Source organism: Hydra viridissima, unplaced genomic scaffold (assembly GCF_058129835.1).
Source record: "Hydra viridissima isolate aposymbiotic clone 2 unplaced genomic scaffold, HvirCarnegie_v1 scaffold_1, whole genome shotgun sequence".
Taxonomy (NCBI): Eukaryota; Metazoa; Cnidaria; class Hydrozoa; order Anthoathecata; family Hydridae; genus Hydra; species Hydra viridissima.
Window position 1 is genome coordinate 33,995,186 of NW_028324300.1, and position 14,330 is coordinate 34,009,515.

General features: G+C 31.0%; 2 protein-coding genes across 6 annotated transcripts; both read left to right on the top strand.

Moving 5' to 3' along the window:
- Positions 1–1,132: 1,132 nt before the first annotated feature.
- LOC145187008 (uncharacterized) lies at positions 1,133–6,207 on the top strand. 5 transcript variants are annotated; one of them, XM_090087974.1, is made up of 5 exons: positions 1,133–1,521; positions 2,225–2,493; positions 2,837–3,050; positions 3,184–3,350; positions 3,471–6,207. In XM_090087974.1, the coding sequence occupies exon 5, from the start codon at positions 5,196–5,198 to the stop codon at positions 5,892–5,894; it is 699 nt and encodes a 232-aa protein (XP_089944100.1). In that variant the 5' UTR covers positions 1,133–1,521; positions 2,225–2,493; positions 2,837–3,050; positions 3,184–3,350; positions 3,471–5,195; the 3' UTR covers positions 5,895–6,207. The 5 variants fall into 5 exon arrangements, with proteins under 5 accessions (XP_089944100.1, XP_089944111.1, XP_089944097.1 ...); XM_090087985.1 differs by lacking the exon at positions 1,133–1,521 and adding an exon at positions 1,528–1,974; XM_090087971.1 differs by lacking the exon at positions 1,133–1,521 and having other exon boundaries at positions 1,990–2,493; positions 3,471–3,651; positions 3,813–6,207.
- A 2,408-nt stretch (positions 6,208–8,615) lies between these two features.
- LOC149894669 (uncharacterized) lies at positions 8,616–11,629 on the top strand. The gene is made up of 2 exons (XM_090100946.1): positions 8,616–8,723; positions 8,986–11,629. The coding sequence occupies exons 1-2, from the start codon at positions 8,693–8,695 to the stop codon at positions 9,336–9,338; spliced, it is 384 nt and encodes a 127-aa protein (XP_089957072.1). The 5' UTR covers positions 8,616–8,692; the 3' UTR covers positions 9,339–11,629.
- The last annotated feature ends 2,701 nt before the right edge of the window (positions 11,630–14,330 follow it).

Here is a 14,330-nt window from a genome sequence, read left to right on the forward strand (position 1 = left end):
ATTGGTTTTGGCACAATAATGAAGGTCATGAATCTTTGAATTCCAGAATGCCCTTTTCCAAGAGTTTTCATTGTGTATATTGTTCATGTGTTTATATCATCCAAGCAAACATGTCAGCGTTGAATCAACGTTGAAAACCGGTCGCAGCGTAGAAAAAGCGTTACAGTGGTAAAAACAGCGTGTTTTCAACGTCAAATCAATGTCCGTTTTTGTATACTAAATCACGGTAAATTAAAACGTTGAATAAGCGTTGAAATTGTAAGGTAATTTAGCTTCTCAAAATAAAACGTTTATTCAACGTGCCACTTTAAAAACGTTTCAAAATTTCTGCTTTATCAACGTTAAAAACAAACCGCTTTTTAAACGTTACATTTTCAACGTTGAAAAAGCGTATAAATTTCAACGTATATTATCTTCTCAAAAAATCACGTTTATTCAACGTTGAATAAAAGTACGCAAATAATCACAGTAAAAACGTTGCAAAGTTTAAGGTTATCAACGTTAGACATTAGAAGCTTTTTCAACTTACCCAGCCGGCAAAAAACGTTATCGAAACGTTGCGTATAGGTTCCCAGTAAGCACACAACGTTGAAACAACGTTGAAATAACGTTGATCGACGTTGATCATAAGCGGCGTAAAATAATTTAATATTTTTGCTTTTAACGCTCTCGCTCGCAGAGGAAAAGTTCTTAAAATAATTATAAAAACCAAAGTAGATAAATTTCAAAGTAGTTATTTTTTAAATACGTTTTTGTTTAATATTTTTGTTTTTTGTTTTTATTGTTGATATTTAATTGTTAACATTTACTCAGTGGCGTATCTAGGGTAGGGCAGGCAGGGCACGTGCCATGGGCGCCAACCTAAAAGGGGCGCAAAAGAGGCTAAGCATAGAGCGAGAAATTACCGAAGAAATTGATTTTGACAGTGTTATTAAGAAATTTGCAGCAATTAAAGCTAGAAAAAATTTTTTTTAATATATGTCACATAAACAAATTGTTTATTTATAATGAATAATGAAGTTTTATTAAAAGTTTGTGTCATCATCTATTAAAAAGTTGTAGTTAAGCACTTTATGTGGGGGGAGGAGGGGCGCGAGATCGGTGTTTGCCCAGGGCGCTATTTACCCTAGGTACGCCACTGCATTTACTTGTTATTTTATTATGTAAAGTAATTTAAATTTTTATATTTTATGGTTGTATAATTTTAGTTTGTTGTAGACAAATTTCTTATTACAATTATAGAATATAGGATACTACAATTATTGTTCTTGCTAATATATTTTTAAAAAGTATGTGGATATAAAAATAGCCGTTTTATTTATCAACTACAGAGGATACTGACGAGACACACAAGATAGAAATGCCAAAAATATTGAAAACTCTTTAAATGTTTGACGCCACCAACACACGTGGCTCAGCCAGGATATCATCTTCAGCAACAATAGTTGTTGGAGTACATGAGTGATTCTTCAAGTGATCATTCTGTTATAAAAACAAGAAAAAGAATTAGACCAAACACAAGTTATTACTTATATTAGATCATATGTATAAAACAGTTAATAACAAAATGATATAATTTTTTAAATAATTGTATTTTAAATATTTTCATGACTAATGCAAATATTTATACAAGGTTTAATGAGATGAACAATTTTATGAAGTTGTCTTCAACCATTTCTAATGAAGTAAAGGCTAATGTGAAAGATGGTTGTTTTTTAAGCTATCATGGTGTAGTTTTAGTAAAAGAATATTTAGGAGAAGGAAAATATAGTTGCTTCTGTTACAGAAAAAAGAATTTGGATACTTACTTTAACATTTTCTAAATTCAAATCCATTGATGTTTATTTGTTAAGAAATGATTTAAAGAGTATTGTTTGTACCAAAGATATAAAAACTTCAGTGATCAAGTGTGCATGTTTTCCTGTTGATAAAGGATTTGTTATTTTACAATTGCTCCATAACAAATGTTAAATAGTACAGTATCAAAAACTTTCAAAAATTTGTTTTTATTTTAATAGTTTAATTTTTTTTGGCTTCATAAAAAATTTTTTGTCCATCAATTTTTATTTCATTTCAATAAATTTCATAAATTCTAAATCTTATTAATGAAGTCTTATTAATAATATTGTCTAACAGCAAGTTAAGTAAATATTAAATGTTACTTACATGTTCATGTGAGTGGAGCTGATATGTTGTTAATGTTGTATGTCAACTTTTCTTTTAGTCCTGTTAAAAGACTTTATTCAGTAGTCACCATCTCTGAAGACAATGTTTTGAAAAAAGTGACAGTTCCATAACTGGGTAATTGACAACGATAATTTGGTTTATTGGCCATCTAAGTCAAAAAAACAATTTAATTATTGTAATAGCAACAGATATTACTTGGTTAAAGTTTCAATTGGAAAAGATTCATCTTGACATGGCTACAAAGATGTTTGTGATTTTTGCATAAATATAGATACCGAGACTTCTAGTCATGAAGTTAAAAAACTGGTAATTTTCTGTTAATTTCTTTTGTGTTATGTTGTTATTTTTTATTATTAATTGTTATTGTTTATTATGACCATTTATTATAATTATAAATTGATTTTTAAGTTAAGAAAGGTTTAGTGCTTTGTCAAATTTTGTGGCAAAAGTGGTATAAAAAATGAAACTAGAGCTTATTGGGTTTAAATAATGTTGTTGTTACAATCATTCTGTGTTTGATGTTTGTATTATTCATCATTTATTGAAAATCTTTGAGTAATTTGAACTGTTTAAAATATAATGTGTGTTTTGTTTATAAAGTTCATAAGTTATATAAAATATTAAAAATATAAATATTAAATTATTTCAGAAAATGAAAGTTTTAAATCAGATTATTGAGAACCAAGTCCAGATATTCATATGGTTATAGAGCTGTCTTCAAAAAAAAAAGTATTATTCAAAAGGCCAACAAGATAAACAAGGGCTTCAAAAATCAGGTTTACTCAAGACACCCTCTGACATTGTGGAGAGATCTAAAGAAAACTCTGTAGAAAAAATTAACTCTTCCGAAGTTAAACTCGCAGGTAAAAAGAAGAGTAAATTACCTAAAAACTTTCAGGATCTAAAGAAAAAAATTTTTTTATGTAAAGGTTTTTGTGATGATTTTATTTATACTACTAATAATAAATATATTAAAAAGCAGTTTTATTACTTCAGAAATTGAATGTTTTAATTCAACTAACTGAAAGCAAAGACTTTTGGAAATGAATTGCATTGGTGGCAAGTTTATGTTTAGTAACCCACCTGAAACCTTTAAAGCTCCTGATGAAAGATTTATTTTTTGGTAGCTGAAGTCTTACATGCATAGTTCCACACTTATATAGGTTAAATTCTTATCATTTGTTTTAATTAAAATGATATCAAGGAAAAGTTTGGTGCAAGTTTTTACAATTGGATGCTCTTCCAAATCTAAACCTGTTACATATACATTCTTTTATAAATAGGCTTACAGTATGCTCTTTTTATGGAGTTAATCAGTGTTAAAAGTAAAATAACACAACTTGAAAAAGCTGTTGAAAGATTGGGTTGACAGATGAAGCATTTTACATTGAGAAATCATCCACCCTCGAAGATTTTGAGGAAAAGGTGGAGATCCTTTAAAAAAATGACGATTTTTTTTTATTGGTAAATCTTATTATTTACTAAACTTTTAGATAATTTAATCACTTTTGAGATTAATTACATGTGAAATTGTTATAAAGTTATATAAACATATTTGTTCTCACAATCCATAAAGTTGTATTACACTGCACTGTATATTAAAAAATAATAATATTTATTTTTAGAAAAGCATAAAAGATAATGTAATTATAAGATCATGTTTGGAATCATAAGATTATGTTTTGAGTATATTTAGTTACAGTCAATTGTGCTTATTATTATTTTTAAATATTTTAATGCAAATGTCATAGATATTTGTCTAATAATGTCATGCAATGCCACGCCTTTGCTGGAGTTCTTGAGTGGTTATTACCATTTGGTTTTTAATGTTATAATCCACACATAATTTTTTCTAATATGATTCAAAAGTTTTATAATAACAACAAAAATTGACAATAATCTAAATATGAAGTTTTTTTGGGTTTTGTTACTTTGTAAGTGCTCTGGTGACGGAAAGACTACCAGAAGAAAATGTCGATCGACTAATTGGAGACCATTTAAAGAGAGCTCCGAGTGCGAAAGATAAAAAATAAAGACGTTTTTTTTGTAATTATAGTTGTTACAACCTCCTTTAACATTTCGTATCTATTTTAAGTTATTGTTGTGTTGTTTTGAATTAAGTGCCTTTAGAATGCTGTTATCATTATAATGATAAACTTTTGCTTTCTTAAATTACATTTATAAATTTTTGTAATGAGAACCGATGTTTTAATTACGAAAGTAAATGCTTGAATAAATGAAGTTAATGAAGTTAATGAAGTAAATGAAGTTAATGCTTTTACACATTGAAGTTAATTAGGTTACGTTTGAAAATAGTGTTAAACCATTACATTTGGACGGCGGAAGCTCCTAAAATAAACGTTTTTTGAACGTTACTGTGTTTACTGGGTGATACAGTTTGTGCAACCACGGATACAGTTTTGACACAATCTTCAAAGCTCAACCCATCTTCTCCCCGAAGAATAGCTCATAGAACAGCACCATCATTAATTCCAATAATGAATTGGTCACGAAGTCGGCTGTCTCTCTCTGAGGGCAAGAACTTGCGATCTTGAGCTGTTCGAATCACTCGATGCGCGAACGTCTGTATAGATTCTTCATTGCCACGATAAGTTTTACCAAATTCATACCGTGAGATTAACGATGGTTTTCTTAATTTCAGCGTTTCCAATTTCGTCACCAGCTCTTTGTACGAAACGTTCTCTGAAACTTCTGGTGCTGTCAATTCTTCCATGATCTTGTAAGTCTTCAACGGAAGAGCAGCAAGCAAGTACGCTACATGTTGTTCTGAGGTTATATTGTTTACTACGAAGAAAGAGGTCATCTGTCGAATAAATCGCTTTGGCTGTCCATCTTCATATTCCGGAAATAATACCCCGGTTAGCTTGCTGTTCAACGTATTTGTGTTTTTAAATCTTTCTTCTCAACCAACTGCTCAAAATAAAAATTGTTCGATATATATATATATATATATCCACCCACCTAATATCATCAAATCGATACCGAAAATGATTTCTAAGCGCATCAGTAATATATCTTCAAATAAAGAGGTTTTTGATAGAGCCGCACCGTTTTATAACAACGCTCTCAATCCTTGTGGATTTAAAGAAAAAAATTTTTTTAATCAAAACACGCCAAAACGTGATGCAGGATCTCGAAAACAAAACGTTATTTGGTTTAACCCTCCGTTTTCACTGAACGTTAGAACAAACGTAGCAAAGATATTTTTGGGTTTAATTGATAAATGCTTTCCTAAAGACCATAAATTTAACAAACTTTTTAACCGGAACAACTTAAAAGTTAGTTACAGCTGCCTCCCAAATATTAAGAAAATTATTACTGCTCATAACAAAAGAATTCTATCTAATTCTACTGACAATAATAGCCAATCATGCAATTGCCGACAAACCGCTGCATGCCCACTAAATGGAAAATGCCTTAAGAAAAACATTATTTATATTTGCAATGTAAAAACTCAGCAGCAAGAAAAGGGGCATTATTATATTGGGCTCACTGAAAAAACCTTTAAAGACAGATGGTATAAGCATAGGAATTCTTTTCGTTATGAAAGTAAAGCAAACTCCACTGAACTTTCTAAATTTGTATGGGAGTGCAAAAGTAAAGGTTTGGAACCCATCCTTACGTGGAATATTCTCGATCAGGCAAAACCATTTAAACCTGGTGTAATTACTGTAACTTGTGCTTGACCGAAAAGTACCACATTATTACTTCGGAACTAGACTTGCTCAATAAACGAAGCGAACTAACATCAAAGTGCCGCCATGAAAATAAATTTTTAATAAAAAAACTTTAATGCCATCATAGCAGACACTCCATAGCACTTTTTTCGTATTTTTTTGTCGTTACGTTTTTTTTACGGTTTATAACATCTGATGATCGCTATTGCGTGAAACTTTAAGTTATGTAATATAAACCAAGCTAATTATTTAGTTTATATAATAACAAAAATAATATATTCGCTCTACTTATTCTACGCTGTATTGAGCACTCTTACTGGAAATATTAACATAATTTCTACAATACTATATATATATATATATATATATATATATATATATATACATTCTTAAAATATAACTTGTGACTCTTGTCGATAATTAATCCCTTTTACAAAAAAAAAAAACGTTATAATAATAAGAACGCTATAAGGTGTGACTTTTGTCAATAATTAGCAAGAATGACGCACATTAAAACCACAATATTTTCTTTTTGATTTGATGTTTTTTCGTTGTTTATTAATAAAGTTTTTTACGTATAATCTTGTTAAGATATGTAATTTTTATCTATTTATACAATGTTCCAAGTAAAGTTACATAAATAACAAAACATGTGTACACTTTTGTTATATAAAAACACAAGTTTAAGCATATCTCTGAGAAATGTATCACAACATCTCAATTAAAAACCTCCCATGACTTAAAAAAAGCCACATGATGAATGTCTGTAATTCATAACTTTGCAAGTACCTTTTTTGATTTTTTTCTCCTAGTTTAGTTTGGCTTGCAAGAAACGAGATTATCTTTTGCTTCTCCTAAGTACTGTTACCTTTGGGTTTTTTTTAATTTTATTTTTAAATTAGCACTCGCTTGTATTCATTTGGTGAGGTGACACTCGAGCAAAAATGTAGTTGGTTTTTTTACACTTATTATTTAGTAAGTCCCCAAAACGAGACAGAGGAGGAAATGTATGCTTCAATCGTAGAACTTTTACATACTTGCTTAATATACTAATTTATGCATTTTCTTTTTTTCCTGAATGTCAAAAAAGTGTTAGAAATAAACTTTCAGCACCGCATTTTGCCATCTTAAAAACGAAATCTCCATTGCTAAATCACCATAAATTCTTTCCTCTGACTAAAAGTTGTAAATCATTTTTTCGATTATCAATTAGGTATTTAAAATAAATTTGAATAAGAAAAAAGTATATATATATATATATATATATATATATATATATATATATATATATATATATATATATATATATATATATATATATATATATATATATATGTATATATATATAAGTAAATAAAATAAGTAAAAAGTAGAATATATATTTGATAGATAACTTGTATTATAAAATGCAAATGATAAGCAAATAAGATTAACGTAAGCTGTTAACGTTAGCAACAATCGGAGAAAAATTAAAAGCATTTAAACGTTTTCCAAAGATGATTCGTAAGGCGATATATGAAACAGATTTGATCCAAACTTATGCGCTTGTGAATAAAGCGTACGAAGTAGAAAGATGCGATCGAGCAACAGGTTTTAAAATTATGACGGGAGTAAGGTGGCCACAAGAAATAGATAGTGAATACATCAAAGAAAGACTTAAAAATACGTACGTTTATTTATTAGATGAATGTATTGTCGGATGTGTAGTAGCAGTCGTTTCGAATGGAGTAACCCATCTCGGTCCTCTAGCCGTACACCCAGATAAACAAAGAATGGGAATTTGCAAAAAGTTGATGGATTTTGCAGAAAGTTTAGCTGAAATTACCGAACTGAAGGTGTTAAATTTTACTGATATAATACCTTTCTATTTGAAAAGAGGGTACAGTGAGGTTGCAAGATCGGTGTCACCAAAACAAAATGTAATAGCTTTTGTTATGCGAAAAGACAACAACAACAAAAAAAACTGATCCTAAAATGAGATTTCAATATAATTGTTAACAAATAATTAAGTTACGTTTTGTTTCGTGAAGATTTTAACTGCTTTTTGTTTAGATATGTAATTTTTATCTATTATACTAGGGATGGCACTTTTACTTATTTTGATGTAAAAAAATAACTTTTGAACAAATGACTTTTACTTGTGCGATTTCTATCCTAAAAAAGTCTTTGCTAGCAAGTTTTTCATTTTTCTTTGCCAGAAAGGATTGTATTTCTTTCTTCTTTTCTATATGTATTTCTTTCTTCTTTTCTATCCTTCAATTATTCTATCCAAAAAAGTAATTATGTTTTTTTCTATCATAGCAAGAATTTTCATGTTTCTTTCCTAGAAAGGCTTTCCTGAATTCTTGTCTAGAACCGGCCACCAAAAATTATTTTACATAACTTAGATTAAATTACAAAACATTTACATTTTAAAGTAATTCATTTTTTAAAAAACAACATCTTACACTTAAAGTTGATTTTAAAAATGCGTAACTTATTAAAAACTTATTAAAAATGCGTTTATAATTTTTTTATTACAAGAAAAAGTAATTTACATAAAAGTGTTTTACATGAAAGTAATTTACTTTTTGTAAATTACTTTTAAAAGTGTGAAAGCCGTGTGAAAGAAATTTACTTTTACCCCTTTCTGCATACTGTATCATATACGATACAGTTTATAAATTGTGTATCTCTGGATGAATGAGATAAGATTTTTAACGGGAAATGGGATTATTTTAAGCCTACTATATTTAGATGAGTGTGGCCACCGCACTTAGATTGTTTTTACAACTTTTACGTTAAATTTTATTCATTGTGTTATCAAAATGGCATCCGGCAGCAAATCAAGTAATTCTTGTAAGTACATCGTTTTGTTGAGCAAGATTCCTTTTTATCATAAACTCAAAAAAATTTCCAAAGTTTGTTATACATATTGGTAGTCTTCTTGTGTATTTGTTTACTTGTTTTTATGAACTGTCATATCTCCATAACTCTTTTTTTAACTGTATTAGAAATGATACATTTTTCATCTAAGGAAAAAAATTTATAATTTTATATTTTTGTTTTATTTTTATTTCTTTTGTTATAAAAAAATTGTATTGTTTCTTCTAACCTTCAGCAATCAATCCAACTTCTTTCTATGGGAGAAAGCCTTCTGGTATCCACAGGGTGCAGGCGCCTGTCTTGATCAAATTTGTTGATGACAACCCAGATCTCCACTCCTCAGATGGAGATTCCAGCGATGAGGAAGATACAACTGATTGTGAACTATTTTTGCCAATTTCTTCTTCCAGTGAGGATGTTGATAGCAGTGATGAAAGTGATGACAGTAGTAACACTCAGCCTCTTTCAATCTTGAGAAAAACAAATTGTGGCAATGGTCAAAAACACTGTGCAACAGTGGTGCCATCTACCAATAAGGCTAATATAAATGGAAAAAAGCCTGCAAAAAGAACTCTCAGCCATTATTGAAACCTTCGAAATAAACAAGAAGACTACAAATTTAAAGCTAACTACGAACAAAAAATGGACGAGTTATGGATTGTCTTGGTTTAGAACTGTCATACCTTTATCATCTTTTTCCAAAAGAACTTTTTCAAGAGATTGCATATCAGACAATGTTGTATTCCATGCAAACCAATCCTGAGAAACCAGTTGCTGTAAAAGAGGAAGACATAATTAGTTTTGTTGCATGTGTTTTGTACATGTCCATTGTCAAACTCCCTAGTACAAGAGATTATTGATCGTCTTCCATTGGAATTTCTCATGTAGCTAATATAATGCCCGTCAACCACTTTGAAAAATTGAAAAGCATTATTCGTTTTGCTGACAACTGCGCTGCTGACAAAGACGGTAAACTTTTTAAGATCCACCCTCTTATATAAACAAAATAAATGAACAGTTAAACAGCATTCCAATTGAAGAAAGTTTGGCAGTTGATGAGCAGATTGTTTCGTCCAAAGGGAGACATTCAATCAAACAATGCAACCCTAAAAAACCGCACAAATGGGGATTTAAAGTTTTTGTTCTGAGTGGTATCTCTGGCTTCAGCTATAATTTTGAAGTTTATTGTGGAGGAGCTGGCAACATTTGCCTTGAGAATGAACCAGACTTTGGGGTAAGTAGTAAAAATGTCATGCGTCTTGCTCGAACCTTGCCAGATAACGTCAATCATAAATTCTATGTTGACAATTGTTTCAACAGTATTGGTTTGAATGTTTGTATGTTCAAGAGGGGAATTCAAATGGTTGGAACTGCACGTAGGAACCGTGTTGGAAATTGCCCAGCCTTGTCAGATAAGGAAATGAAGCAAAGGGGTCGTGGAACATTTACCGAACATGTTGCCAAGATTGACGGAGTTGATGTATCGGTAGTTTCCTGGTTTGATAACAAAGTTGTAACCTTGCTGTCCAATTTTATTGGAAGCGAACCTTCAATCGAGGTTAAAATATTTTCAAGAAAAGATAAGTGCCATATCAACATTTCCTGTCCGGGAATTGTCACTATTTACAAAAAGCACATGGGCGGAGTTAACTTGCTTGATTCCCTACTTAGCTATTACAGGAACAAGATTCGGTTGAAAAAGTGGTTTCATCGGATCTTTTTCCACTTGCTTCATATGTCCGTAATCAATGCCTGGATTCCGTAGCAGAAGCGTAATCCATCAACTCCACTTGTCAGATTCGAATTGGCGGTAGCAGATTTTGTTGTTTATGTACAAGGTTTCACTTAAACAAAAAGCCGGTCGTCCATCACTTGCTGACATCACGCCTCGTGTCGGTCCAAAAACTGCCATTCCTTGTAAAGCGATTCAGTTTAATCAAGTTGGACATTGGCCCGTATTAAATGAAAAGCGGGCTCGTTGCAAATATGACAAGTGCTCCGCCTTGACATATTCATTTTGTGAAAAGTATGAAACTGCGCTGTGTATTAATAAGGACCGCAGCTGTTTTAAAGCTTTCCATCATTAAATTTTTTATTTATAATGATATCTTTATTGAGTATATATAACTATCAAGCTCATATTCCAAGAAAGAATTAGTTACCATTACAAGTAAAAGTAAATTTTTTTCATTGAAATACTTTACTAAGTATTACTTTTTACTTATTTTATTTACTTTTATCAAATAACAATCATTTTATATCGTTTTAACATACTAATTGGTAAGAAAAGCAACGTATTAAGGAGAATTGCCTGCTTCTGGGTACTTCTGGGTTATAATGTTAGGAATTATTCTGCATGTTTGCGGACTGTTTTTGTAGAGGGGTTTTGTAATTGGGGGTAAGTTTAATAAACATGGTGGGTTGTTTCCTATCCATGCCAATCCTTGACTACGTCACTTTTCCGACGGAGCGCACTTTTTCGAAAACTTCCTTTATATTGCGCTTTTTGATCAAACATTATCTTTAATGGTGATACAACGCATCAGCGTTAATAATCCCTTCCGGCAGCAAAGTAACATTATACCAAAACACGAATTCTTTTAGGAGGTGCAAAACTTTGCCGTCCACCTCCCAAATTATTTTTGCCTCTACCTACAATAGTTTCCGCCTTCCGATTGGCGGCTGCTGCTAGAAATTTTTTTGGAGGCCGGCCCCAATCGAGAGGTGAAAGCCACTGGCGGTTGCTGTCAAAAATTATTTTGTATGCAAGAAGGTTCAGTGGTTTCCCCTTCTCAACTGGCGTCGGCCACCAAAGGGGGGTGGGAGGTGGGGCTAGGCACAAGTTTTGCTTTCCTGTCGCCAGAAAAAATAGAAGAAAATTTAAAGTTTGTTTTTACATTATTAAGCAATTTAAAGATTAGTTAGTGCAAAATACATTTTTCAAAGTAGTATATTTTTATGCGGAGAGTGAAAATCTTATAAGGACAATAAGCAATTCTGTAGCAAAAAATTCTGTTAAGGAAAAAAAATATTCTGTCTTTGTAAAAGCTTTAATATGTTTAGGGTGGGACATGGACCTTTCAAAAAGTTTTGCAAAAATTATAAATCAAGTATAAATTATTTGATTAAAAATCGATTTCCGTCAGGGGCATGGGAAGCCAATAAGTTTTCTAGTAAAGGTTTATACACTCAAATAATTTTTATTTTGGTCATCGTGATTGTTGTTAACAACCACGCTGAATAGCAAAAACCACTTTAACGCTATTAACAAGAACCAAGCTGAATATTAATTCGAAATTTAGAAAATGATTGTAAAGTGCTGACCAAATTGTTTAAACTGTATGAAAAGTCTGAAACAAAAACAAAGAACTAGTCAGTGTTTTAAAAAAAATTACAACTAAAATTTCGACATTTTTAAAGCAAATTAAAAGCCAAATAAGATTTGATTTTTGTTTAAGAATATAAACTATGTACAATTATACAAACAAAATCAATCGCCGGAACAAGAAAAAAGTATTAACTAACCGTATCACTGAGTTCCATTTAAAACGTATTTTATAACCCCGTAGTATTTTTGGTCAATTAAATCTTCAAAATATATTCCTTGTTAGGTACAACTTAAAAAAAAAAAAGCTTCATATATTTAAAAAACAGCCCCATAAATCGCTGGCGTGTGGGGGAGCCTAACCACGGCCCTGTTTGCAAATACTAAAATGTTTAGGAACTACATAAACAATAATTTAAAAAAAAACAAAAAACTAATAGTTAAACAAACGCTGTATTGTGTTAAAGTCAAAAAATAAATTTTTTTGGTTTGTCAAATCGCCGAACGCCGTATTGGGATTTTTAAAAGACATATTTCATAATAAATTGTATAAAATTTCTTCCATATCATTATATGAAAGTGTAAAATACAAACTACCTAAGTGAAATAAAAAAAATATGAAAAATACAAATACAAACTATATAAGCGAATTACTTCCATTTCTGAGTTACATTAAATACCAAGTTTTAAATTAAGTTTAATCATATTTTCTCTTTAAGTAGCATTGAGTAACGTAAGTTTCTTGAGCTCATGTTACATCTTTCTTTTCGATGAATAAAGTTAGTAACACTGAATGCAATTTATTACTTTAGTATCAATTTCAAGTTTAGTAATTTCTTTTTGCACGAATGCTGTAAGTTTACTATTTAATTGTCTTCCGTAAAATCTACGAAAGCAAACTATATTTGATTTGTATTTAAACTTCTTTGTTAAATAATGCGCTGTTATGCAAAGCCAACAGGATCCAACCCTAGTTTCCACAAATCGGTTGCTAGGGCAATATGGGTAACTGACTTAAGTTTAGCTCTAAGATCGTTCTTGTATCGATAGTATTGCTTTCTCAATCGCTTTGCTATTGTCTTTCGATGAGACGGCTTGTGAAATGAAGCAAGAATGTTTAGAAGGTTTATGAAAATCGTTAAAAGGATGGCACATCAAACAAACATACTTATTAGTGTTGGCAACAAATGAAAATAAGGTCTTATTAGGCAATGCTTTTATTTTACGGACTGATTTTATAACTTGATCATTATCGGTATCAGAGTTCAAATCTGCAGTACAAACAATAGTTTATAAAAATATATTTCAAGTATCAACGCAAATTAAAGACTACAAATACATGACTGTACAGCAAGTATTTATTCTGGGTCATTTACTTTCTTTGACCTTTCTGTTTTCATTCGCAAGCTCATCTTAATACTTAAATAAAATTTACTAACATATGTAAATATGAATATGTAATATTGTCACCAAGTCTTGCTTCAACAGTTGGCGTGTTTGTTTCAGATAAAGACAAACGTTTCTGGCGATGTATGTTGATAAAGTCTTACGTTCCAAATAAAGGTCTTTCATATAATTTTCTTTTTTTCAATAGTTGGATATGAATATATATATACATACATATATATATATATATATATATATATTCATATACAGGGTGGGGGAGAGAAACTTGCTTATTTGAAACATATATTATAACAAAAGTATTGAATATATACAAATGAATTTTGTAATAGCATAATCAAGAACAAGTAAATTTTACAATTTGCCAGTTTTAAAGATGATATCACGCAAATGACGTCCGTTATTGTCAATAAACTGTGTCAGTCGTGTCCGGAAATTGGTGTCGACTCTTTCCAGCATCTCAATAGGAATGTTGGCGACGGCTTCACGAATGTTATTCTTGAGATGGTTCAGGTTGTTGGATCTGTCATGGTACACAACAGACTTCAAGAAATAATCGCAAGGTGCCAAGGGGACCTGGCTGGCCACTAAAGATTGCCCCTCAAAGAGATCACGTGCCCAGGAAAGGCTTCGTTCAAGAAAACCACGAATGTTCTTGATGTATGCGCAGTTGCACCATCTTGCTGGAACCAAACGTCGTCCAAGCCCATCTCGTTCAGTTTTGGCAGGAAGAAATCCTGTAACATCGTCACGTAACGCTCAAATGTCACCGAAACTTTCCTCTCGTTATCTTCGAAGAACCAGGGACAGATTATTCCAACTCTGGATATTGTCATTTTATCGATATTTTT

What these genes read in the sequence shown, in the direction of transcription:
- LOC145187008 (XM_090087974.1), top strand. Translation starts at nt 5,196, where the DNA reads ATGATTTCTAAGCGCATCAGTAATATATCTTCAAATAAAGAGGTTTTT.
- LOC149894669 (XM_090100946.1), top strand. Translation starts at nt 8,693, where the DNA reads ATGGCATCCGGCAGCAAATCAAGTAATTCTT. An exon ending in CAGCAAATCAAGTAATTCTT is followed by an intron (nt 8,724 to 8,985) that starts GTAAGTACATCG and finishes TCTAACCTTCAG; the next exon opens with CAATCAATCCAACTTCTTTC.